The following is a 26143-nucleotide window of genomic DNA, read 5'->3' on the forward strand; positions in this document are numbered from 1 at the left end:
AAGCTTGCAGCTTGTTGGCTGTTTGGCCTTAGGCAAATCAAGACACTGCACCCCTTATACTCTTTAGCTGCATTATCTGAAAAATAATGATAGTTACTACTTCATAGTATAGATGTGGGATTAAGTGAGATAATGCATGTAAAATGCTTAGCACGATGCCTGACATAATAAGCCCTTAATAAATTCTTATTAACTTACCACAACTAGAAGGACCCACAACTAAAATATATACAACTATGTAAAATAAAAAAATTCTTATTAATAGTTGCTAAGGAGAGTTGAAAAAAAGTAAAAGTTAAAGAATTTTAACACTGTAATAATGTGTTTCTAATGTGATACTTGTAAAGCCTTGATCCAGGTCTTATGTGTTACCTGTGATCAGAGCAGTTGGTGGAGCAGGAGGAGAATATTCTCATTTACCTGGAACCCTCGAAGTGGCATTTGTCTAGGGGCTGGGTCATATGTCGTGGGCGGCCCCTCGAGTAAATTATCTGCGTCATAAAGGAGAATTCTGTGCACTTCTGGAATCTGTTGCACCTGCAATACCTGTCCTGACAGTGTGGCCTGGGTCCAGGCTCAAGGAGCTTTAAAAACATAATCGCAAATGTATTCAGAAGTCTTGAAAGCGTTTCAGTGTTGTCTGGCATGAGGGCTGTGGATGGAAGGAAATCTCATAGCCTAGGGCTGCTTTGGGAGTACATCTTTGAAAGCTCAGGATGCCTTAAAGAGTGTTTCTGCTGGTCCATCTGGACACTGGAGAGAGACTGCAGTGTTTTAGTTCGGTTCGAATAAGGTCATTTCCATTAAACACTTGCTTATGGTACCCCTACTGTACGCAAGCCCTCCTAGTCAGCGGGAGACTGAGCTGAATAAGATACATAGTCCCTGTCTTCATGGAGTTTACCATGAAAAAAGAGGAAGACAGATAATAAGTAATTACAATGAGTGTTATCAACGGGGACCTGCGCTCCAGTTTTTCTTAAGAGCATCGCTTTAGAAGGTCACGTATAGATGATATACATGGAACACATATGGATGTCTATAGATTGCTTTGGGGCAAGTTACAGGGTAAAGGCTTATTCCGGTTCAGTTGAAGGTTGCTATTTCGTAATTAATCTCATCTTTGTTCGCTCTCACCCATCTGCATTACTGACTCAGATAGTCAGTAATCTAGGGGAGGACAAAAAGGACTCACACAGCTAGGGAAGTTTTTGGGGGTGGAAGTACTGGGGCCCAGCTTGAAGGATTTTAAGAGGGGCCTTTCCCTGACTCCCATGAATTGAATGTTCCCACTGAAGTTGAAAATCTCAGTCCCCCCTCACTGGATGGTGTGCTTGGTCTGAATCTTCTTGGAGCCCTGTGTTGGTGATGAGATGCTGTTTAAATCCTACACCAGGCCTTTGTAGCCACCTTAAAAGGATCCCTGGCCCCAGGTGACTGGGGGCGCTGCTGGGCCACCGTAAGTTGCTGCCTCACCACGCGCCCCAGAAGTCGCGGCAAGGCAATTTCCCCAGCAGGGGAAGAGAACTGTGTGTTCTGTGTGCTGTGAACTGCTCAGGATCTGCAGCCAGCCCTGCTCGCCCCGCCTTGATGGGGAGAGGGTGAGCATTCTATTTAAGGTGGTCTCGTGCTGCTCGCTGCCTTCGGACACCTAGGCACTCAGCAACCGGCCTTTCAGGTCTGTGCAGCTTGGATTCCCGAGGTTTGCTTTGAGGTTTGCTTCGCGGAGGGCTCGGGGTCAAGGCTCCCCTCCCGGCTAGGGGTGGGACATTTTAACCCTTTGGTGGATGCCCATGGCAGTGCTCATCTTCAGGTATTTCTGACCCTCTCCTCCCCCTTCTCTGAGACCACATTCCCCACTCACCCTCTCCCTGACTTTCTGTCCCGTCCTGGGACAAAACATGTGCTGTGTCTTTAAATGGGCGGAAGTGGCTGGCAGTGCTTTGCTTGGGTACTGCATTGATTAGGAGATTATATGGAGCTGCGGGAGCTGCCGCCTGGGGGAAGAGAGGTGCAGGTTCTGCTAGGTTTTTGCTCTCCTCCTGGGCTCTCCTTGGGTTCTTTCCCCAAGGCTGCTCTGAGCCGGCGTGAGGTGAGGGTGGGTGGGTGGCTGGCCTGCCTGCCTGTTGACAGCAACTCCAGGGCTTGTTTTGCAGCCTTGCCAGCATTACCCATCTCCATCAGAAACTGGCAGTGGCAGCAGCAGCTCGGGCAGGCAGCTCTAGCCCCGGGCTGGATTTGCAGAAGCTGTCCTTCGCCTCCCAGCCCAGCTCTGGGCTGGGAAAGGGGGAAGAAGGGAAGGCAGCAGTTCTTCTGGCTTGCTCTTTCTCTCTCTCTCTCTCTTCTTTCTCTTTCTGAGTTCAAGTCACATTACATGGGATTCTGTTCTTTGGGGACTTCGTCATCTTTTCAAATATGTCCTGGGACCTCCGGAGCTGTAACGGGGATGCTAAGGACACGGTCAGTGGATTATCGTGACTGTACTAATGAAAGGATTCAAGCTATCCTGGTAAGTGGAGGAGGGATAAGCCACCTTGCTCTTCCGTTATCTTTCTTCAACCCTGTGTTCCTCCCAGCACCTCAGCATCCTCAAGAGGTCTCCTTCGCACAGGCCCGTCTCCCTAGATGGGTATCAAGGGGTTAAGATGGGGGCCACACTCTCTACAAAGATGGGTTACCCTCTGTGGCTCACCCCAGCTTCTGCACTGCAGTGTTTTCTGCCAGCATCTTCCTGGGGGAGGGGTTTTGTGGAAGTTGGGGGGTTGTGGAGAGAATCAAACTGCAGCTGAAAGAGTCCAACTTTGAGAGGGCTGATGGGTGGTGCGCACTGAGGGAACTTCATCGGGAAAGATCCTTTCACGAGGTCCTGTGTGTCTGCATCAGGCTGGTGCTGCAGTTATACCCTCCCGACCCAGCCAGACGTCCTGAAGGGCCCTTCTCACCCGGCTCATTGGGGCACCCTCACCTTCCGTGGTAGTCTCCGACCTCTTAGAAGCTTCTCTCTGAGGAGGGAGTCATGAGGGGCCGGGCTCCAACCTCTAGCATGCCTGGCGTCCGAAGGAGAGTGGACCGCCCCCACTCCCACGCCCACTGCACACACACACCTGGGGGCTTTGCGGGTGCCTCTTCCTGGGCTTAATGTTGCGATAGTAAAGCCGCCTCTTGCTTGCAGTGTAGGGTAGCTATATTGAAGCTGCAGAAGCAGTCGGAATATTTTTACCTCCCATTTTAAATATGAAATTCTTAACCTCTCCCTCTTTTTCTTTGAATCAGATGGGTGGGTGAATTGGCTTTTTATCTGGTTGAGAAACTGGAAATTTTGCTTGGAAAACTTTGTCGTACCAGAGATCCAGTACTCCCTGCAGGGTGGCGTGTGCAGCTCAGAGGAGAAAGGCTCCTTGGACTGGGGATGGAGCTTTCTCTCCCTGAAGACAGTGGAGGGTGGGAGGAGGAGAAGGAGCTTGGGAGAGCTCCCTCCAGAAGTGTGTCCTGTCTTCCTTGAGTCAGCAGTCCAAGGTTGGGGCCAGTGGTAGGTTGTCTCTCTGGATTGGAGGTTGATTTTTCAGAGTTGGGGGCAGGTATTGCGCAGTTTAAAGCATGGGGTCCCAGCCTGGCTCTTGGCCACATCTGGCTCTCCAGAATCCCCTACCCTAGGTTGAACCCTGATGGAATTAGTCTAGTCCAGCCCTCCCCCTTTAGGCAAGAGGATCCTTCAGTGGGCGTTGAAAAGGTACTTTACAGAGGGGCAAGGGAGGAGCTTAGTTCCTGCAAGCTTAACTCTTAAGAACCTGAGATTCAGGCTTAGTAGTAAGCATCAGGGACCACCCAGCCTGTAGCTGCTTCCCCTCAAGATTTGGTGTCACTCCCTCTTATGTGGAACTCTCGTGCGATTTGAGTTTGAGAAAGGGAGGTGGAGGTGCTACGGTGTCCTCCCTGCCCTTGTTCTCTTGGGGCCACGTTCCCTGTTCCTTCTGGGTTGGAAGCCATTAGCAGAGAGGGTCTGTTGTCACTGGGAATTTCAGGCCGAGTCAGGGTCCAAAGCTGCACCTTTGTTCCTCAGCAGAGCCGAGCTGGGCTTACCTTGGGTGAGGCCACCCAAGAGACCCCAGGTGCTGCTGGGAGAGCGGGGACACTGGGCTCATCGTCAGAAATCGCTCAGCGTCCCTCCATGGCCTGCTGTCAGGACACCCAGTTGGGGACTGAGGGCTGCTTGGCTGTCGTTCAGGATGAGGCATCACTTTGACACAGAAGGCTCTTTTCCGCTCCAGCTCGTCCCTGAGGGACATGCAGGGTTTGCTTTTAAAAATCTGCCTTGAGTATCTCTTGATGCATTTCAACAGAATGATGTTAAGATGGCAACTGTAATTGGAGTAACCTTGTCCTTTTCAGCCAAATAAAATGTTAGAAGGATGGGGAAATTTTGTCATTGTGTCTGTCTGGATACTGTTAGATCCAGTGATTCACCGTCTCGTTAGGTACAGATATATTCGTCTCTTTTGGCGCAGAGGCCTAACCTTGTAGTTGTGTTGTGAGTGAGAGGGCTTGAAATGTGGCTCCCCTTGGTGGAATCTTGTGTCAGGGACCTCTTTACTACCCCAACAGGAAGACTGGTAGAAACAAGATAACCAAAAAAATTGGCTACCTTGTCCTGGATAAAGAGGATGGAGTTAATTAGCTGTCTAATGTTTGAATTATTTCTAGAAACATTTCTGGAATGCCTGCTGTGTGCCTGTGATATAAAAAATGCTGATAATGCTGATAATAATAATGGCAACTAACATTTACTGAGCGCTTACCATGCATCAAGCACCATATTATGCCCTCTGAATGTGCTCCATCACGTTGTTTTTCCAGCATTATGATTAAGATCCCATTTTACAGAGCAAGGAAACCAAGACAGAGAGAGGTTAAGTAACCTGCTTGAGGGCACTAGGAATCAGGCATTGGATTTGCAGGTAATTTTCCCCAGTCATTCATCTGTCTGCAATTGCTCTTCTGTAGCGCACTTTCCTCTGTATGTAACACCATACTATACACTGGCTTTTATTCTGTTCTGCTGTCTCTCTGCCTTCTATTTATTTGGTTAGTTAATTAGACTTTTAAAAGTGTACGGAAATGAATTATCTCATTCGATCCTTACTGTAGTCCCATAAAGTGGCTGGTATCTCCACTTGAGAGCTAGAGAAGCTGAGGTACAGAGTGGTGAAGGGTTTTGACTAAATTTATGCAACTAGTTAGTGAAAAATACAGGGTGCAAACTTTTATTGCTTGACCGTTATTTCAGTTTTGTGACTCCCGCAGCAACAGCAAAGTGTGTCTGTGTTAGCCCTACTGTCCCAGAGAGCAGGGTCAAGGTCTATGCATCCGTTGTTCGTCCATCCCTTCATTCTACAAATGTTGACCAAGTCATCATTTTCACAGCCCTGTGGGGGTTAAAAAATGTAAAAGACATTGCCTCTCCTTCTACGGACTGGCAACCTCACAGATAGAATGAGACCCAAGCTCCTCCACACACAGAAACAAAACCTACAAAATAAGTCATTAAATGCTAAGGGACACATACGTGCAGTGAACAACAAGCACTCTGGAAAGTCAGAGCCTGGATTTCACTTCAGCTGGGGTAGCAGGGAAGCTTCTTAGACTAAGTGGCACTTGAGTAGGGATTTGAAGGCTGGACAGTGTTAGGTAAGTAGAAGCTGTTCTTTGTACAGCACTAACACCACGCCTCATGGAGTTCTGAGGTTATCCCGGGATGGTTTTGGATAAAGCTGATCAAGATACATGTCCATGATTGACGAGTGGCTGCATTGTGAGATAGAAAGCCTCCCCCTAGTCCAGCCTCCCCTTCATTAGGGCAGAGGCTTTAGACTTTCTCAAGGTGATTCTGTGATTCCATCTCCTGATGACTTGGTGAGCGAGGTAAGGACAGCGGTGGAGGAGACTGAGCGAGCAGGTGACACATGTCAACAGACAGGGCTGTGCCAGAGCAGAGCTGTGGGACACATGCAATTTGGAAACCAAGTTATTTTCTAAAAAAAAAAATTCACTGGTCCTCCTTAGCTTCCACCTGATTAATTTTTTTTTGTATGTGTGTGTGATGTAAAGATATTCCTAATTCCTCTAGAGCTTCAGAACCTCAGACACTAAGAAGGTCTCCAGTTTCATGGGGCTACTCCCTGTACAGATTGTTTTGGCCCCCACGGAACTTGGCAGACTGTAGTGACATCTGTCTTGATTCTGTCCTCGCGTTCCTAGTCTTCACCTCTCTTCAGGTTGGTGGTGCAGTCTCCACAGTTCCTGGAGGCTGTGACAGACCTTCCAGAAAGTCAGTATGTTGCCACGCAAGGGGGGGCCCTCTACTCGCCGCAAGACATGCCAGTAGTCAGGAGGCAAGATGGTAGGAGAGACAGGACTTTATTACAACTTGCTAGCAAGAAGGAAGATGGCCCACTCACGTCTAAAAGCACCATCTCACAGAACAAAGACTACAGGCCACTTATCTAAGGGGCTGGTCTCCAGGTGGGGGTGGTGGCTGGTCTCTGGCTGGAGCAGACATCTGGGCCCAGTTCCTGATAGTCCTTTGTTTCACTGGATATGCATCCAAGAATGGAGCAATGCCCTATACCCTGATCTTTCAGTTCTCATTGATGATGGTTATCAGCATAGGCTCTCTGCCCGGGGGTCATCACATTCCTAAGGAGCTCAAAAGAATGAAGTTATCATCTTAAAGCAGCTGGGACGGATCACCAAATCTACAGAGCAGAGCATGTCTGGGCCAGTTAGAGGTCATTTAAAGTTACAATGTGGTTTCTTTTCTACAATGTGGCTTCCCTATGTCAACCTTTTGTGGAGCTGGTATCAAGTATGCTGGAAGAATTTGATTCTGTGAGAAAAGAAAGAGAAAGTCTAGTTCCTGACACATGACAGGGGAAGCATTTCTGTGGCCGGGTCTTGGTCCACAGATGAAAGGAATTTCGAGTTTCTCTTTGCGTTTGAGTGGGTGCATGAGCAATCACACTCCTTTTCGCAGTTTATTTAGGAATACGAGTGCTGTGTGAGAGAACCTACTCATGTAGGTTCTTACCAGGTAACTGGGAGAGAAGTTCATTTTTGCCCTCCTCCATCTTTCCTGGAGGTTAATGGTCAGACATATTTTATTTGATACCAAAGGTCAGTTGTCTGGTGTACTCTCTCGCTTCAGATCTGTTAACGAGTGGAGCGCTGTTCCTTCTTCAGCTCTGGTTTAGGCCCATGACAGAAGGAATGGGGTAGGTTGCAGCAGGGGGAATTTAAATTAGAAGGAAAAAGTTGGGAATTTCTGTCTCTGGAGTGTTAAGATCAGGACACGTATTTATCTTTTGAGGTCCTTTCTGTGGAAAGTTTACTCTAGAGGAAGAGAAAGCTCTGGATGTGACTTCTGCACGCCTCCTTTAGAACCAAGCTTCCCAGCTCCTCAGATGTTTTCCAGAAGGTGAGCTGCTGTGAAGGCTGGGGTCGCTCAGGAGCTGGAGGTTCTGGAGAGGTCAGTGCTTGAGTCTGGATCTTGTAAGCACCTTTTGACCTGCTGTGTGGCCTTGGTAGGCGACTTCTGTTTGCCTTGAGTGGTATCTGTTTTGAAAGTGAGATTAAATAACAGGGCTGGGCAGGCGAGTTGCTCTCTCAGCTTCCTTTTGACTGCTGGTTTAGAAAAGGCCGCAGTCTGCTTGCTTGTGATATGGACTATTGGTGCACTTCTTGAGCCCGCAGGAGACGCTAAAAATAAACCTTCATTTGAAAATATTAAATATTCACTTACAAACGTCCCCCAGCAGGCACGCCCTCTTGCTCACCATGCAAGATTTACTTCATTACTTGGTGGGATGGGAGTTGGCGTTTTCTCGTGGTCTGGCAAATCTGGGACACTGAGTGCTGGGCATCTGAGTGCTTCGGTCCCCCGAGTGATCAGCACAGCTCCGGGCAGTGACTGAATCTTCTGACTCTTCAGATTTCTTAAAGAGAGAGGCCTTTTCCACCCCTCACCTGGCTTTCTACTTTGGGAAACTGTACCGGGCTTGAAATAAGCAGCAATAAGCATTTGCTTTGTTGTCTTGTTGTCATCAGCATTATTACTTTAAGAGAAGGAGATTTACTGTTTTAGAATGTAAGCTGGATGGCAGAGATCATGTCAACCCAGTCAGATTGTGAGTACTTGAGGTTCTTTGCTTCTGGCTAGAAACCCTTCCTCCTGGCCATTAAGACCTTATTATCATTAAATTTTATTGCTGGAAGAGATGATTTAGGGTTTCTCACGATAGAACTTGGAGAAGAGAAGACTGCTTCTGCCTCTGATCTCTTGCTGAATTGTCCAGGAGGCTGGACATTTGTTCCCTAAATGATTTGTTAAGGTGAAAGGATATGACAAACTAGATATTGCTAGATGTTTTTATGTTTACTTATCCTTAAAGCTGTTGTTTGGTTTGTGTTTGCAGAGAGATAATTGAATTAAACTGGGCAGGTTAGGTTGTGTTATGGTAACAACATCGCCCCACCCCTGCCCGAATTCAGTAGCTTAACTCATTGCAAATTTAGTTCTTGACACTCTGGTCCCTCCCAGGCTCTGGAAAACTCTGTGGGGAAGCCATCCAGTTCAGTGATCCAGGCTGTGGAATCTCCTGGCACCTCCCTCCACAATCACTACAGACGGGAGGCGATCACAGCTCTTAAGTGCTTCTCCTAGGAGGCAGATACCCTGCCTTGCCCTTCCTGCACACTGGGCCGTCACGTGGCCCTGCCTGGCTGCAGGAAAGCGGGAAAGGAGGCTTCTGAATGGCAGGGGGGAGGAGAACTGAAGTGTTGTTGAGCACCAGTAATGCCCACCACAGCTGCTCTCCCGCAAGTGTGGGCGTGGGCTCACTCCCCTCCTTAGGACCTGACATTTCCTTACTGCCTGTGGAATAGCCTGGAGGACCTTGTGTGACCTTAGCCCAGGGGTCAGCATACCACAGCCGAGGGCCAAATTCAACTTGCTGCCTGTTTTTGTACAGTTTGCAAGCTGAGAATGTTTTCTTACATTTGTAAATGGTTGGGAAAAAAATCAAGAGAAGAGTAATATTTCGTGATGTGAGAATTGTATGAAATTCGGATTTCAGTATCCGTAAATAAAGTTTTATTGGACACTGCCATGCTCATTTGTTTAGGCACTGTCTATGGCTGCTTTTATGTGACAACATCAGAGTCAAGTAGTTGTGACAGAGACCTATGGCCCACAAAACGTTTTATTTTCTGGCCCTTTACACAAAGTTTGCTGCCCCCTAGTTTAAGTAAATAGAGATGCTTCTTAAGTGCAACAAAATGATGTTTTTACTGGATACTTTCTAGGTAGCAGTCTTGTTCTAGGCACTATAATAGAAATAATGATGATGATAAGGATATTAATAGTTAATACTTACATAACAACTTATTATATGACATATATTTTAAATGTTGTCTATGTATTAACTCAGCAGTTTTTTGAGCTATGCGCTATTACTATGTAGATTTTACAAATCAGTAAACTAAGGCACAGAGAGGTTAAGTAATAGGCCCAAAGTCACACAGCCCAAAAGTGTTCTAGCTGGCAGTCTGACTCCAGAGTCTATGCTTTTAACCACTACAATAACAAAGCAATTGGAAGACAGACCTTTGCCCATGAGACGAGAGAAGACTGATACCCATGAAAAGTTAGAGAAATACGCTGAGGTAGTTTTTGAAGATATTTAATGGTATGAAGTATAACTACCAAAGATGTGCAAGAACAGAGAGAGGGAGAGACCAGTAATGGGCAAAATAAACAGAGAGGGGCTGAATGATGAGCTGGGATGTGGGGTGATCTTTGAAGGATGGAGGCCACCGAGATTTCAGCGGGTCTCTCAGGCAGGGAAGAAGCAAGAACTGGGCTATGGAAAACAGAATGAGGGCCTGGGGGAAGGGAGAGAGAGCTGAGCAGCCTGATTGGAACAGAGGGGTGTGTGGCCTAGAAGCTTAAGTGGGAAGACAGGGCCCCCAGGACAGCCCTGAGAGGCATTCAGGCTCAGGATGATCAAAGAGCGTGGAGATGCGATGCCCAGCCCGGTGGGCAAGATGCTCTGGGGCCGAGAACTGGAGGAAGTGCATAGTTAGGGCGCATGTGTGAAGAATAGCCTTAGAAGTTATCAAAACAATGCCTCTATGAGCTTTCTACTTTTAAAAAATCTCATATAACCCTCACACAACCCTACAGGAAAGGTGGTATTTATCCCATTTTACAGCTAAGGAAACTGAGTCTCATAGAGGTTTAAGTAACAGGCCCAAGACCACATGGTAAGGGGCAGAATTGCGATAAAACTGAAGCTGTCTAGATCTGAAGCCTGTGCTCTTAATCTCTGCCCTCTGGTCCTTGAGGCAGTGAGAAAAGAGTAGTTATTTGGTGGAAATCTGGAGCTTGAAACTTAATTCAGAAAAGGTTTGCTGATGAGGTGGGGCAATCTTTCTGCGTGGTGCTGCTCTCTTGTCAGTGGCTCATTTGGTAGAATAGTTTCCCAGTGTGCTCACCCCCACGGTGATCCGTGACCCTGGTCATCGCTCATCTGGTAGCTACCACTTCAGGGCTAGGTCAGGGTTTCTTTAAAAACCATTTTTTAAAAATTTCTGAAATGTATCACGCATACAAAAGAAAGTGTGTAATGTATCTGTGCAGCTTAAAGAAATAAACGTTGTCTGTTCACCATCCAGTTAAACATTAGAACGTTACCTAAACCTGTGAAAGCTGTTCAGTGTTTTATTTATTTGTTTTATAAGATTTATGCAAATATTCAAAGGCTGGGAGGACAAGCCCCAGAAAACACAAACCTTGGGAACCGAGCATGGAGTGGGTTCCTCTCCCATCCAGAGGAGAAAGGTTATGTCCTCAGCCAGCAGCTCTTTGTTCTAACGCTGGCCTAAGTGGCTGCTCCCTAATGTGGAGCACCCTCCCTTTAGCTATATGGTGGACCCCAAGGGACCAGTGCAGATGATTCTGCTGTTTTCTGGTTGTCTGAACTCTAGGCAAGTTACTTACTCTCCCCAAGCCTTGATTTTCTCATCTGTAAAATGGGGCTCATCACACCTACCTCCCAGGTCTGTTGTAGGATTGGGAGGGTTAAATGAATTGATTTCTGTTAATGCACTTACAAGGAGGCCTGGCATTTGTAACCACCTTATAAATGTTAACCTGCTATTAAAATCTTTACGGTTTTATATTTGGCATTGTTCAAAGAGAGCATGGTCATAGTCCTTGCTCTCCACACACTTAAAAGCCACAATCGTGGGGCCCAGCCCCGTGGCCGAGCGGTTAAGTTCGCATGCTCCACTTTGGCGGCCCAGGGTTTCGCCGGTTCGGATCCTGCGCGCGGACATGGCACCACTTGTCAGGCCACGCTGAGGCGGCGTCCCACATGCCACAACTAGAAGGACCCACAAATAAAATGCGCCCGCTATGTACTGGGGGGCTTTGGGGAGAAGAAAAACAAAACAACAGCGTAAAATCCGTAGTTGTTTCTCGTGCCCAAACGGATACAGAGAACACTGATCGTTATTTTAACTGGAATAGCCGGGAAGAATCGTCTTAGGCTGCTCTCAGTCAGTTTTTATCCCTCTTTTCAAGTTAACACCCTCCCAAACCACGTGTTTTATTGTCCTTGCTGGATCTCTTCTGTCCTCTCTTCCACATGGATATAGTCACTTGGTCACTTAGCTGGAGGCTGGAACTTGTTTTCCCACTGACTGCGTGTGTGACCTTCGGCAAGGCACCGATGCCCTCATCTCTAAGATGATAGGTGAGATCAGAGCTGCAGATTTTCTCTCTTTTGGATCCCCATCGACTTCAGGCTAAGGATCTTTCGAGGACAAGACCCTTTAATATTCTTCCCAGGACTGTTCGTATCCTCTCTTTAATTCATTTATTCATGTGTTTATCTGATGGACAGTTCTTGAGTACCCACTGGGCTAGGTGGTGGGAACACAAAGATGAGGAAGAACTGGTCCTTGCCCGAGAGGGGTGCCTACAGTACAGTACAGTAGTAGGGGAGCCAGAACCGCACTCCCTTCTCTGTAGGGTCTCAGCAGTGCTGCACATTATAGGAAAATTCCACAGAGGGACTCAGATGCCTCTCCTGCTGTAGTGCAAATAGATTTATCTTTCAGTTAAGATCTTTTTTTGGACCCTTTCTCCGGAGACTGGGAGCCTCATTGTTTCATAATAGCTTCCCTGCAGCGACCTCAACTTTTTCTCCCTACTGAATGGTCATAGTTTACATCCGGTGGCGTTATGACATGACATGCAAAACCCCTTTGTTTTCCAGAGGCTTAACTTGACAAACCTCAGGATGCAAATTTTGTGAACGGTGGCCACTGGGCTTTTGAAGGTGATCTGCTCCGCTGGTGGCACATTATTTTCCTTAGCCATCTTTTTGGTCTAAAATGTACCTTTTTTATGTATTTATTTATTTTGCATGTAATTGACTCTGGCATGTTCAAATGATTTTTTTTAACCCTTTGATTTCACGAACCAAGAGTTTCTAGTTCAAGTTCTTGCCTTGTTTGATATAAACAAGCAAAATAAATTTGTACTCTTGTAAGGCCTGTTAGTAATTGCAGCTAACCACTGCCATTTAGCTGTCGAGCAGCCTTTGTGTAAAGCATCACGTTTGTAGCTGCAGTGATGGGACTCCTTTTTCCAACGGTCTGTACTTGGAGCAGAAATACTCATCTCTGTTAAATGGTGAGGGTATTGTGTGTGCAGCTATAGAATTGGTTTTACTTGCTTGCTACAATCTTAAATTCTTTCTCTGGCTAAATCCTCCTAAGTATATTTCTAGGCATAAGTTAGGACCACTTTTGAGCTGGTCATTAATGCTAAATATAATCAATAATTGTCCTCACCAGTCACAAAAGACCCTTAGCCACCATTGCCAGGAGAAGGACTGTCAGCTCCAGATCTGCACCTCTTTCTTTCCTCACTTCCTGGAATGGGCTAAACTCCTGAAACTCATTGCATGAAAAGCAAAGTTATGAAAGTCTCCCACCCAGCCTTCTCTTCGCTTCCTCCTCTCCTAGTCATTCACATAAGAAACTTCTGAGCTATTTTTTTTTACGTGTTCTTCCTCATTCCTCACATGGTTCTGTCTTTGCAGTGTCTTGCTGATTTGTCCTCCATCCTTTCTTAGGACTACTGCCACTGTCTTAATTCATTTAATTCATAACCTTCAAATGTCTTGCATGGCCTGTTGTAGTAGCCACCTGGCTGATTTCCTTGTCCTTTTTTTTTTTTGTGAGGAAGCTTGGCCCTGAGTAAACATCTGTTGCCAGTCTTCCTGTTTTTGCTTGAAGAAGATTGTCACTGAGCTAACTAACATCTGTGTCAATCTTCCTCTGTTTTGTGTTTGGGATGCTGCCACAGCATGGCTCGGTGAGCAGTGTTTAGGTCTGTGCCTGGGATCCGAACCTGCGAACCCTCAGCTGCTTAAGTGGAGCACATGAACTTAACCACTACACCACCAGGCCAGCCCCTCCTCCTTTTTTTTAAACAGCTTTATTAAGATGTAATTCACATACCATACAATTAACTCATTTAAAGTGTACTTTTTTGGGGGGGAGGGTTGGTGAGAAAGATTGGCCCTGAGCTATTGCCAATCATCCTTTTTATTTTTTTAATCCCCAAAGCTCCAGTACATAGCTGTATATCCTAGTTGTAAGTCATTGTAGTCTTTCTTTATGGGATGCTGCCACAGCATGGCCTGATGAGTAGTATGTAGGTCGGTGCCCAGGATCCGAGCTGGTGAACCCTGGGCCACTGAAGTGGAGCACGTGAACTTTAACCGCTCAGCCATGGTGCCAGCCCCTAAAGTGTACAATTTTTTTTAGTGTATTCATAGATATGTGCAACCATCAGTACAGTCAGTATTAGAACATTTTCATCACCTCAAAGAGAAACCCCATACCTGTTAGCTGGCCCTCCCCAACCCTTCCAGCCCAGCCCTAGGCAACTACTAATCTACTTTCTGTAGATTCTGAACTTTCATAAATGCAATCATGTATGTCTGTGGACTTTTGTGACTGGCTTCTTTCACTTAGTATAAGGTTTCCAAGGTTCATTCAAGTCATACCATGCATGTATCAGTACTTCATTCCTTGTTTGTGGCTGAATAACCTCATCCCTTCTTGTAACCTGGGTCCATTTTTCATTCAACTGTCATACAGGTCAGATTTCCACCACTTCTTTAAAAACTGAATTTGGCTCCTTGTTGCCTACAAAACACAGTTGACACCCTGGCATGGCACTCAAGGCCTTCCCCAGTCTGACTCCATCCTGACGGTCCAGCCTCATCATCCCCTCCATCTTTCCACCAACCCTGCTGTCCCCGCCATCCCGATATACCTGTCCTTTGCGGAGTATGACACATATCTTTCATGTCACTGCAGTCTTTGGTTATGCTGGTCCTTTCTTGCCTGTGGAAATCCTATTTACCCTTCAGAATTTAGCTTTATTATCACCTCCTTGAAGAAGTCGTCCCAGGTTATTTCATTCCCAAATAGGAGTTAATTAGTCTTTTTCCATTGCTGAGCATTTTGCTTGGATTCCCATGATTTCCTCGTCTCAGATTAGGTATCATTCTATCCTTTATAACATATTAAATCTTCTCTGGGAGTTGAGAGTTGTTCTAGTTTTTGTTTTATTACCTCATTGTACTTTCTACAAGGCTTTACATATAGTTGGTGCTCAAAAAATATTTGCTGGGCGCCAACCTGGTGGTGCAGCAGTTAAGTTCACACATTCCACTTCGGTGGCCCAAGGTTTGCTGATTCAGATCCTGGGTGCAGACATGGCACCGCTTATCAAGCCATGCTGAGGCAGGTGTCCCACATAAAATAAAGGAAGATGGACACAGATGTTAGCTCAGGGCCAGTCTCCCTCAGCAAAAAGAGAAGGATTGGCGGCAGATGTTAGCTGAGGGCTAATCTTCCTCAAAAAAAAGTCTTTGCTGGATGATTGATTGCTCTCTTGGAGTTGTATAGTCTCTCTTGCTTTTCAAAGTTCTTTTACATATTTCTTTTTTGAAAATCAGGGTTAAAGATCTTTTTGAAGAAAAAATTATCAGTAGTTTTAACTTGTTTGAATTTTTTTATTTTGGCAACAAAAATTGTCTGTGGGCATTGTAGAAAAATTAGAAAATAAAAAGTCAAAAGAAAAAGAAATCAGTCATAATACTACCCATCAGAGATAATCACTATTAACATTTTGGTTTGTATCCTTTAAGCTATTTTTCCTAAGTACATTATAGATAGAAAAATATAGGTAGATGAAATTTATCACTCATTCTATATACTGTTCTGTAATTCATTAACAACATGTGATCTCTCTATAATAATATTGATTTCCATAATTACTTTTGAGGCTCCCGTTGCAAATATGCAAGTATTTGTTCATTCTCCTCATTTTTGACATTTAGGGTATTTCTAATTCTTGAAGATTAAAAATAATGTCATACTAACATTCTTCGGATAACAACTTAGAAGCCAGATTTTTAGGTCAACAGCTTTTAACACGTAGTGCCAAGTGCCCTTCGGAAAGGTTGTTCCGATTGACACACCCACCAGCAGGTTGTGAGGGAGTTTGTTTCTTCCCCTTGTCCTTGCCTGGCTTGGCATTACCATTCTTTTTAGTCTTTGCCAATCTGATATTCCACAAGTGGTATCTCAGAGTTGCGTTCCTTTCCATTTCTTTGGTCACTGGTGACTGCTTTTAATTTCCTTATTACCCATTTATGTTTCTTCTGTGAATTGCCTTGTTTGTTCTTTGCTCCCCTTCCTGTTGAGGTGTTTGTCTTCCTCATTGCTCAGGACGCTCTAATGTAATAAGGATCTTAACCCTTAGTCATACATGTTATAAGTATTTTTTCTGGATGTTTTATCTTTTAACCTCAGGCTCATTTTCTGGAACAGGGAAGTTTGTTTGAATGTAATTGAGTCAATCACTTAGCCTTTCTGTGTTTAGTATTATTCACAGAAAGTTCCTCCCAACCTTAAGAGTATACATAGTCACCTGTGCTTTCTTTGAGTCCTTCTGTGATTTGATTTTTTAAATTTAATACACTGGCCCATTTTGATATAAGGTTGCATCTACTTTTGTAAAACCCAGGTGCCTGTTCTCAGTCATGAGACTAGAAGGAACTCTGGTAGGTCACGTCCATTCTCCTAGCATCAGAGCGTGAGCCCGGGTGGATGAGAACCTCTTTTCCAGAGTATGAAGATAGTCTACCACTTCTCATCAGTCACCCACGTTTCCCTAATCCCTTCTGAAACCATCTCTGTAATTGTGTTCCATTTGCATATTAATAATATCTATCTCAATAGGTTGGTTTCAGGATTAAATGAATTTGGAAATGAGATATATGACAATCTACAGCACACTATTTGGCATATGAACGTTCCACATAGGTTTTGTTGAGTGAATAAGTGAGTGAATGGTGGTGTGAACAGACAGTGATAAAAGGTCACCGAGGATATTGTAAGATAGCAGCAGCTCTTCCACTGAAGCAGGGCCTTGGCCAAGCAACAGGGTAGGGAGAGAGGCCAGTTACAATGTGCCCTGTGGAATGCGGAAGATGGGAAAGTTATGATATGGGTTTTGAGAAGGCGACAGTCTCAGGGTTAGGACGAACCCATAGGCATAAGGCATAAGGTCCATAAGCCAGCGTGAGCCATCCTGGAGAATCCCAAGGGCTGCTGGAGAGGTTGAGATCTGGGAGAGTGTATCAGGGAAATCTCCCCGGGAAGATGCATTGGGAGCAGAGCTTTGAAGGGAGGCTCAGACCATATAGGATGGATTTGTAGAAGGAGGTCATTTTATGCAGAGAGAATGATGTAAGCAAGCAGTATTTTTTTCAATTTGAAATAGTGATTTTTTTTCTTATGCTTCCCTTTCCACTTCCTTTGCTTTTTTTTTGAGGAAGATTAGTTGTAAGCTAACAATGCCACCAATCCTCCTCTTTTTGCTGAGGAAGATTGGCCCTGAGCTAACATCTGTGCCCATCTTCCTCTACGTTGTATGTAGGACGCCTGCCATAGCATGACTTGATAAGCAGTGTGTATGTCCACACCCGGGATCCAAACCGGCAAACTCTGGATTGCCGAGGTGGAGCACGCAAACTTAACCCTTATGTCACCAGGCTGGCCCCCCACCTCCTCTGCTTTTTTTTTTTAAAGATTTTTTTTTTTCTCCCAAAGCCCCCCAGTACATAGATGTATATTCTTCGTTGTGGGTCCTTGTAGTTGTGGCATGTGGGACACTGCCTCAGCGTGGTTTGATGAGCAGTGCCATGAGCAGTTGGTTTCGAACCAACGAAACACTGGGCTGCCTGCAGCGGAGTGCTAGAACTCAACCACTCGGCCACGGGGCCAGCCCCTCCACCTCCTCTGCTTTTGATCTCACTGTTTTCTCATTCTCAGCTTTTCTTATCCTTCCTGTGTTTAGTGCCATTTAGAAATTGTCATGATAAAAGTTGTTTAGTGAAGTCGAGAAAGTTATTTTTGAAGTGATTGAGCTCTTGGGTAGAAAGACACCGGGGAGCAGGAAATAAATACAACACAGAGCATCTTTATGAGAGAACCCCAGGTATAGCAGCCTCTCCAACTCCAATCAAGGCCGAGGTGAAATTTGTGTTTTCTAAGGTTTATGTAGCACATAGTAGGCACTCCCCTGTTTAAATGAATCCACAAATGAGCGAAAATATGCATGGGTTTCCTGAGATATGTAGCTGTTTAGGAACCTGATGAAGAACAGACTGGAAGGATCCCAGCCCTCTGAGGCCTGGAAAGCTGGGTGGGGGTTGGACGTTTTTGCCGTGAGGGATGCTGAGGAGCACACGTTGAGGGTTGGCCGTTCAGGCAGTACCTCACTAAGTTTGCTGAAAGAGGAGACCCTGTGCCCTGTGAGCTCCCAATCTCAAGGATTAGAGGAGGTGCAGAAGAACAAGAAAAAAAAGCCGTTGAAGTGCAGAGAGATGCCGAAGAAACCTGCATGGTGGAATCATTGCAGTTGGCTGGTGTTAGCCAAAAACTTTCTTGGAAGTCAAGTAATTGAGTAAAATACTGAGTCTCAAGGTAGAAGAGCAAGAAATAGGCTTCTGCCTCCATGTCTTTCATTCCATCTCCCATAAAGATTTCACTATTTCCTCCATTAATGCCAACCTTTCTTTTCAGGAGTCAGCAAGCTTCAGTCTGCTGCCTGTTTTTGTAAATAAAGTTTTATTGGGACACAGCCACATTCTGTCATTTATGTGTTCTCTATGGCTGCTTCAACCCTACAGCTACAGAGTTCAGTAGTGAGGACAGACTGTAAGGTCTGCAAAACATAAAATATTTACTCTCTGGCCCTTTACAGAAGAAGATTGCCGACCCCTGCTCTAAATTATGAATAGATGACTAATTTTGAGTTGTTTTTCCACAAGAGTCATGATTTGCACCAACCCATGCAGTTTTCTAAATGAGTTCCCCTTTCCCTCGTGGCACATGTTTGCAAGATGACTTACTGGAACCAGTGGTGTGGTCTGGGATTCAGGCCTCTTGAGGACATACTCTGACCATCTGAGCTGCTATGAGACCCACATGGAGCGGCTAGGACCCTAATAATAGATATTATTCATTTCTAATGTTTATTTACTGCTCAGTGTATGCCAATATTACAGAGAAACTGAGGCTCAGGGAGGTTGGGAAAGGGGCCCCAGGTTACACAAAGTGGCATTGAACCCAGGCTGAGGGAGAAAAGCCCCTCCCTTAACCTCTCCTCTGTATTTCTTGCCATCCACCCACATACACTCCTCCCAACCTCCACTCCCTACTCCCGTCACTGTGATTTCTGAATCAGTCATCCGTCAGCCTTTGCTCTTCTGGATGAAATACTGTTTCTCTTGGAACGTCCATTCCTCGGTCAGTTTTCTTTTGACCTCTACCTCTCCTACAGTCATCTGATCTTGCCCCCCCGGCCTCACTTTCTAGGGGCTAACTCTCCCTAGAGAATGATTTTGATAAGCAAATAAAGTCTTGGGTTCCCTCCCCATCAGCTGTTCCTGCCCCATCACTGAACCTGGCCTGGAGCGCAGCTGTCACCCAGGTGCTTTGCCTTCTTCAGAAGACAGCAGGTGCCCGGAGAACCAGGTGGGAGGGGGAGCATGGCTCAGGGTGCTGGGGCACCAAAGTGGCAAAAAGGCAGCCGCTGGGCAGGCTGAGCTGGCATCTCTGACCTTTGTGGAGAAAGGGCGTCCTTAAAGGGACAGCAAGCTCTTTTCTTTCCTGGTGGCCGACTGCCAGTTGAGATGCCAGGGATTTGAAGAGGCCATTGTTCTGGCAATGGGAGACGGGGGCCCAGACCGCCCAGTCTTTTTTGCTTTTCCCGTTACCAACCGTGTGTCCCCCTCTGATGTGCAGCCTGTCAAGTGTGGAGGGACGGTGAGCTCTCTTCAGTCACCCACCCTCCCCTCCTCCTCCTCCATCTGAAGGCAGCCTTGTCACCAAGGCTAAAGAACAGAATAGCCCTCACATAGCCACCAGTTCCCCTTCCCCCAGGGCGGCTGCTCCAGTGGAGAATGAATGGTCTCTGCAGGCTGCAGTGAGGTGCCCCAGTGTGTTGTTTACTTGCCCCAGGTGAGTGGGGTGAGGCGCTAGGACTAGTTTTCTACAGGTGCCTCTTGTGAACCACCTGCACTAGAATTACCTGTGGTGCATGTTACAACTACAGATTCTTGGTTCTAATTCCAGAACTTCTGAGGCCCAGAAAACTGAATATCAACAAGTGTGCTGTAGTTTGAGAACCACTGACTTAATTAAAGCTTCCCAAACCTGCCCAGTCATCAGAATCACGTGGGAACATACTGAATCAGAATATCTGTGCAGAACCCATGAATTTGAACAAGGCAGCTTCTGGTTAGTGGTTAAGAGCAGACACCCTGGAGCTGGCCCACTGGGTTTGAATCCTGTCCCCACCAGTTGCTATCTCTATGATCTTGGGTGAGTTTCTCAACCCCTCTGTGCCTCAGTTTTTTTCACCTGTAAAATAGGGATAATTTAGTACCTACTGTATACGGTGGTTGTGAGGATTAAAGCAGTTGGTATGGTGAAGTGATGGTGATGGGCATTGGAAAGAAGTCCAGAAACCACATCTGTCACAGGAAGGCCAGAAACCACATCTATAAGGCTGAATGGCTTCTTCAGAGGTAATTGAAGGAAGAGAAAACAAGCTGCAGGCCAGAAATAGCTGGACGTAAATACAAGGTCTTATAATTACTATCCACACCCAACTCAATCCCCTGAGTTAAATTGAACCCTCTGCACAGCCTTCCTGACCTCAAGGAATGAGAACGGACAGAAGTGTCCGTGGAGGCTCAGGGGGTATGTAACCAAGGGTACAGGGGTGGCATTACCCTCAGGAGCCAGTTTGAGCCAAAATGGGCACTACGGTTTAGCATGCATCCAGGTTTTTATTATAGCTTTTTGGTTTTGCTCAACTGTTACTTTTCTGAAAATGATCCTGTTGGATTAAATTTTTCCATGTTTAGTATCCAGCTCAAGGCTTCTTTTTCTTTCTGTGCTCTCTAATTTCTCTTCGCTTTCATTACTCACGAGTCACATTTATCCAGCTGCTTATGGACATGGCGTGAGGTTGGGAGAGAGACATCCAACCTGGGAGGCATGAGCTGTTCCATTTCCACGTGCCCCCCAGGGTGTTCTGGGAAATAATCAAAGCTGGACAAAAGGCCGTTGGCCGAATAGAGAATTCTAATGCCGTACACCCAGGCGGTGGTATTTTATTTATGCTAGATTATTTAGAAGAAAGCAAGCTTGTCCTCCAGGGCACGTCTCATGGATATTTTCTATCTTGATTATAAATGTCAGCACACAGGACACCCAACAGTGAGCAGAGATTTCCTCACGTCCACTGACCCTCACTTGAGCATATTTTGCAAGATTTCCAGGAAGCTTCACAGGGGCATTTCTGTTCTTGGTGGGGGTTTTGATACCTTTGGGTGGCTCTTGAGACCCGCAGTGACGGGCAGGAGCAGAACCTCAGTGGATTGAGAAAGTTTGTCAACTTGCCATGGGAGAAGGGTTTGGCTACCTGCCCCGTTCTTTAACAATATTGATTCAGTATTTTGGAGACTAATGGAAAAGATCTGTTGGTTTCTTTTTCTTCTCTTCAAGGAAGCAGCAGAGGAAATCACTGCTTTGAGTGGGAAATTGGCCTGAGTGAGATCACAAGGCCTTTCTGCTTTGGAGATTTGTGGAGTTTGTGGATGTATTTCGGGCCCCTAATGGTAGCGGAAGGCTTTCCCTCTTGGTCTGGAGAAGAAGACTCTATAGAGTAGAAGCAGGTGGAGATCTTGAAGTGGTGTTCAGGACAAAAATCGGGAGGCCCTGTGCTCTCTCCTATGCTGGGGCCTCTCTGGGTGCCATCTCCTACTGGACGCTGCTCAGCCACAGATAATGTCTCACAGTTAGGAGGTTTGTAAGGTCATCTAGACCAACCTGGAGATGGGGATGTGAAACCAGCCTCGTGGCTAGGAGCTCACCCTGTACCAGCTAGCCTCTTACGATGTTTGGCTGCCTAAACTCTCAGAATACTCCCTATTATTTCAAACCCAACTTTGTCATCTGATAACTTCCCTTTGGAGAAACAATAAATAAGACTCTTCTCTCCTTGGCTTTTTCTCTTCTCTTCCTCTTTTCTTTGCTTTTTTTTTTTTTTTAAAGATTTTATTTTCCCTTTTTCTCCCCAAAGCCCCCTGGTACATTGTTGTATACTTTTAGTTGTGGGTCCTTCTAGTTGTGGCATGTGGGATGCCGCCTCAGCATGGCTTGATGAGCAGTGCCATGTCCGCGCCCAGGATCCGAACCGGCGAAACCCTGGGCTGCCGAAGCGGAGCATGTGAATCTGACCACTCAGCCATGGGGCTGGCCCCTCATCCTCTTTTCATATCTTTGATATCCTGCGTGCTTGAAGGCATCTCTATTTCAGTCTAAACACCCCTAGTTGCTTTACAGTTTCGCATTGGGTAGGGTGTCCAGACCTGCACTGTCTTATTTATCTTGTTTGAACAAGAGATCTTGTAAAGTGTGAAACTCTTTCTAGGTGTGCTGCTACCAGTACAATTTGCGGTGGGTTTATTACCTCCCTTCACTTGCTGCTGTTGGTGAGGCCCAAATGTATTTTAGTTATTTTCACAGCCACATTGTGGTTTTGGTCCATGCTGAGCATTGTAATCTTTGCCCACTGGTAAGTAGACTTCCACATTCCTTCAGGCCTTGTAGAAGAAAGGTCCTTGCCGAAGGGTGGGGGTTTATTCTGCAGTAGCCCTTACATCAGGCAGGCTCCAATGTCTGGGGTACACAGCTGAAGGATCCGCAGCATGTGGACTGTGAGAAGGGAATGTGATTCTGGTTAGGTGCGATTTTGGTTGGAGGTTCTGGTACTGCCAGGATGTCACAGTGTGTGTCTCTGGTGAGTCAGTGTTCCCGGCTTGCCACTTGGCTACTTATCTCTTTAGTCACATCTCTTCTGTCCCTACCTGTTCCCTTCCAGCCCCCGTTAGGTTTTGACCGGAAGAGTTAGGCCATGCCAAAATTCTTTAATGAGGACTAGTTTAGAGTTTACAAAGAGAGTGCCTCCTAGCTGTCCAGCACAGCCACCCTGATAGCTTTTGAGCTTTTCTTCTCTGGAGAGACAGGAGATGCAGAGGCAGGAAGAAGAGAGGCAGATAGTTTGAGGCAATGATGTGGTCAGAAGAGAGAAAGTAGAAAGAGACTAGGACTCATGGCTGGGTCTCTGGCCCTGTCCTTTGTGGTCAGCATTGCTGCCTTTTTCTGCCTCCCTAGCTGTGGCCATGGAGCTCATCTCTTTTTGCTGCTCATTAGCACCTGGAGGTGTGTGAGGTGAAGAGTGATCGTGGACCTTTAGAGCAGGAAATTACCTAGGGTGTTGTCTAGACTAACCCTTTCTTAGAACAGATGGGGAAACTGAGGCCCAGAGAAAGGGTGAGATACATCCAGGGTCGCATACCACTGTCATCTAGGTGCCTACACCCCAGGCAGCCAATGCTGTCTTATAAGTGAGTTTTGATTCAGCAACTCCTCCAGTAGCCTGAATTGAAAGTCAGGTGTATCTTGTGTCCCTGACTAGGAGGAGGAGGCCTGTCTTGGGAGCAGTAGCCTAAGCAGCCCAGGTGCTGCCCTTGGGGAGGTGACTGAGACTAACTGCCACAGCTGGACATGTATGGAGAAAATGGACACTGAGAAAAGATGTCCATTGATACAAATAATCTTCATTGAAGGTAAACGCAGACAAGGCCTGGAACCTCCCAAAGCAGCTTGGGCACGTCTGCAGAAAGCCAGATGCTAGACAGCACTTCCAGAGGTCCAGGGCTGTGTGCCGTCCTCTTGAAGAGAGATTGTGGAATTTCTCTCAGTACCTGTGCCAGAGCCCTCCAAGTTACCCCTGGAGAGTCTGGGTTGAATTAAAGAGGGTCTGGGTCAAGATTCTTGAAAAATGATCTCTGGAGCTTTGTGTCCTCCTAGGTTTTCCGCCCTGGCTGGTCCCACTGACCAACCAAACTCCTGAGATACATACGTGAGTATGGGGAGTGGGGCCAGGAGGCAACAGCAGCTTCTCTTGCATACACCAAGGACCCCCAGCTGGGGACAGGGTCATTGCTTTGACTAGGATTCCTTCCTAACTCACACAGTCCCCCTGGCTCCCCTTCCCTAACACAGTGCTCATTCCCTCTCTTGCATACCGGCTCCCAGTGCCTAACAATGGTGTTTTCATGATGTGAGCTCTATCTATTATCTGCCAAAGCTGGCTGGTTCTCTTTAGGTTAAAGGAAGAGTGGGCATAGGGAAGAGGGAGATGGAGGGGATGGTCATGTAGCCCAAGCCTTGGGCCAATGGCAGGAGGGACTCAAGATCTCTTCTTAAGTACATGTCAACATCTTAACTGGGGCACCAGCAAGCAGCTTCCCTCTTTAAGACCTTAATCCAGGATTAAGGAGAGGTCAGTTACCGCTGCAAAGAGGTGATTTGGAGAAGGGCTTAGTCTCTCCTCATGTCCTGAAGAGGACAGAGGTAGAAGCCATAGCCTGGTCATCTGCCCGTCCCAGGGGGCCAGGACCCTCTCTAGCAGTTCCAAACTGGTAATGATTTCCTGAGTGTGAGATTTGGCCTTTTTCTTAAACTTTAACAGCGTGCTCTGTTGCCTCCCTATTCATGCACATCCCTTCGTGGTAATTAGTGTATGTCTTAGGTTGGAAAGAGCCCCTGGCAAAGACATGGAGACAGATTTGTCTGCAGGGGGTTTGTTGGGAAGTGCTCTTGGGAACAAATCTGGAAGTAAGTGAGGGAATCAGCATTGGGCAGAGGGAGAAGTTAAACTTTGATGCACTTGCAGGAGGCTTTGGCCGGTCCCATGGAAAGCTCTGGTTCTGGGATGGCCCTCAGAATTATCCCCAAATTGAGGCAAAGGGGCAGGTTTTCATATCTTCTCGAGGACTAGCCTTTAGACGTGATCCGTCCTCAGGGAGGGGCGTGCTCTTCAGTGAGGCTGGTCCCTTGGTCAGGGGCAGTTCCCAAAGAGGAGCTCAGTTGTGACCCATGGGCAGCTGTTACTTCAGGCAGTTGGGGAAATGAATGCCTCATTCTGGAAGGGAGCAGCACACCAGGGTAACCATTACACAGTAATAGTCCTACATATGTCTAGGACTTTAGGACATTGCACTTGGCCTTACGTCTTTTCATCCTCACAATCACCTTATAAGAACAGGTATTATCTTCCTTTGACAGAGGTAGAGTCACTTGTGGAAGGTTGAAGGGTAGCTAGCGGCAGACCCTGTCCAGAACCTGGTGACTCTTTGGGTGGCGGAAAGAACTTTGGACTCAGTAGTTTGTGTTCTTATTTAATCCTCTTCCATGTTAACCCTGGGATTGTGGGCAAGTTACTACTTTAATTTGCATAATTAAATAATTAGATTAGACCCATGCCCATGTTTTAAAGGTCTCCTATCTGTAGTTGCCCTGCTGCGGTTTCAGGGCCTTCCTGCTTGGGCAGTTATGATTGCCTGGAAAGAGGACCACTTGCTTTAGGATATTCCCTCATGAGACTCTGAGTCCTGCCCTTGAGTTGCCAATCCCTTCTGTCATCCTCCTCACTTTTTTGTTTTCTATTTTCCTTTCTCCGTGCCTCTCTGCGGCTCCTGGGCACCACGTATACTCCTGCTACCACTTGCTTCCCATAGACTCATGACTGTAGATTATTTAATTTCTCTTCATTTTCTTCAATCTCATTTTTGCCTACCCAGGAATCAACTCTGTTCCCCGCCCCATCCTTACCACATGTGAGGTGTAATGTTCCGATCCCATGTCGAGATCGGTGCTTTCCTCTGGGGTGCCACACTTTTAGTGCCTGCCATCTTGTGTAGACTCTTGCCATGGCCCCCGAGCACCCGCTGTAATTCTGAAGATCTAGCAAAAGGAGGAATTTTCATTCTCTTTTCAGTGCATTTCGGAATCTTACCAAACTTGCCTACATGAGATTGTCTCCTCTTTCAAAGAGGGCAATTTTCAAAACCAAAGGAATAGAGCAAATTAATTGGGTTGAATAAAAACCCAAACATCAGTGAAAAGATAACCTGGGAGAATTTGATCTTTCTAAATTTGTTAAAGTCTCTAGTTCCTGATGAGTGACATCTCAGGTGTACTCAGTAAACTTGCAGACATGCCGGTAATCTCTTTTGACTTAATTCTCTTCTGCGAAATTGGAATAATAAGGTTAAATGAAATAGAGCCCAGTGTACCTTCATAAAATGCCTAGAACCAAGCCTGGTACATAGTTCTCAATGAGTGTTCACTCTGAGTATTATATGGGAAATCATAAAAAGAGAAGAAAATGTCTTGGATTAAATTAAATACAGGTTAAATATATTTAAATACGGGATTAAATACAGATCACTAGATTATACTTTTATAAGTAATTTCTGTACTACATTACTGGAGAATTAAAGTTGTATAGACCAGTGATTCCTAGACTTGTATACATTGCAATCACCTGTGGATCTTTAAAAATACTGAT

The 26143-nt window shown here is 46.1% G+C and overlaps 1 protein-coding gene across 12 annotated transcripts in view; it reads left to right on the plus strand.

Annotated features, from left to right (window-relative positions):
- The window catches only part of GRAMD1B (GRAM domain containing 1B), a 163853-nt gene that overhangs the window by 69118 nt on the left and 68592 nt on the right, over nucleotides 1-26143 (plus strand). Inside the window, exon 1 of one of the 12 annotated variants that reach the window (XM_046685681.1) lies at nucleotides 2230-2509. The exons of the other annotated variants lie outside the window; for them this stretch is intronic. Within the exon in view, the coding sequence (XP_046541637.1) occupies nucleotides 2487-2509 (23 nt within the window). The 5' untranslated portion in view covers nucleotides 2230-2486. Of the gene's footprint in view, nucleotides 1-2229; nucleotides 2510-26143 lie in introns of those variants that run through there. 12 annotated transcript variants of the gene reach the window in all.

Source organism: Equus quagga, chromosome 14 (assembly GCF_021613505.1).
Source record: "Equus quagga isolate Etosha38 chromosome 14, UCLA_HA_Equagga_1.0, whole genome shotgun sequence".
Taxonomy (NCBI): domain Eukaryota; kingdom Metazoa; phylum Chordata; class Mammalia; order Perissodactyla; family Equidae; genus Equus; species Equus quagga.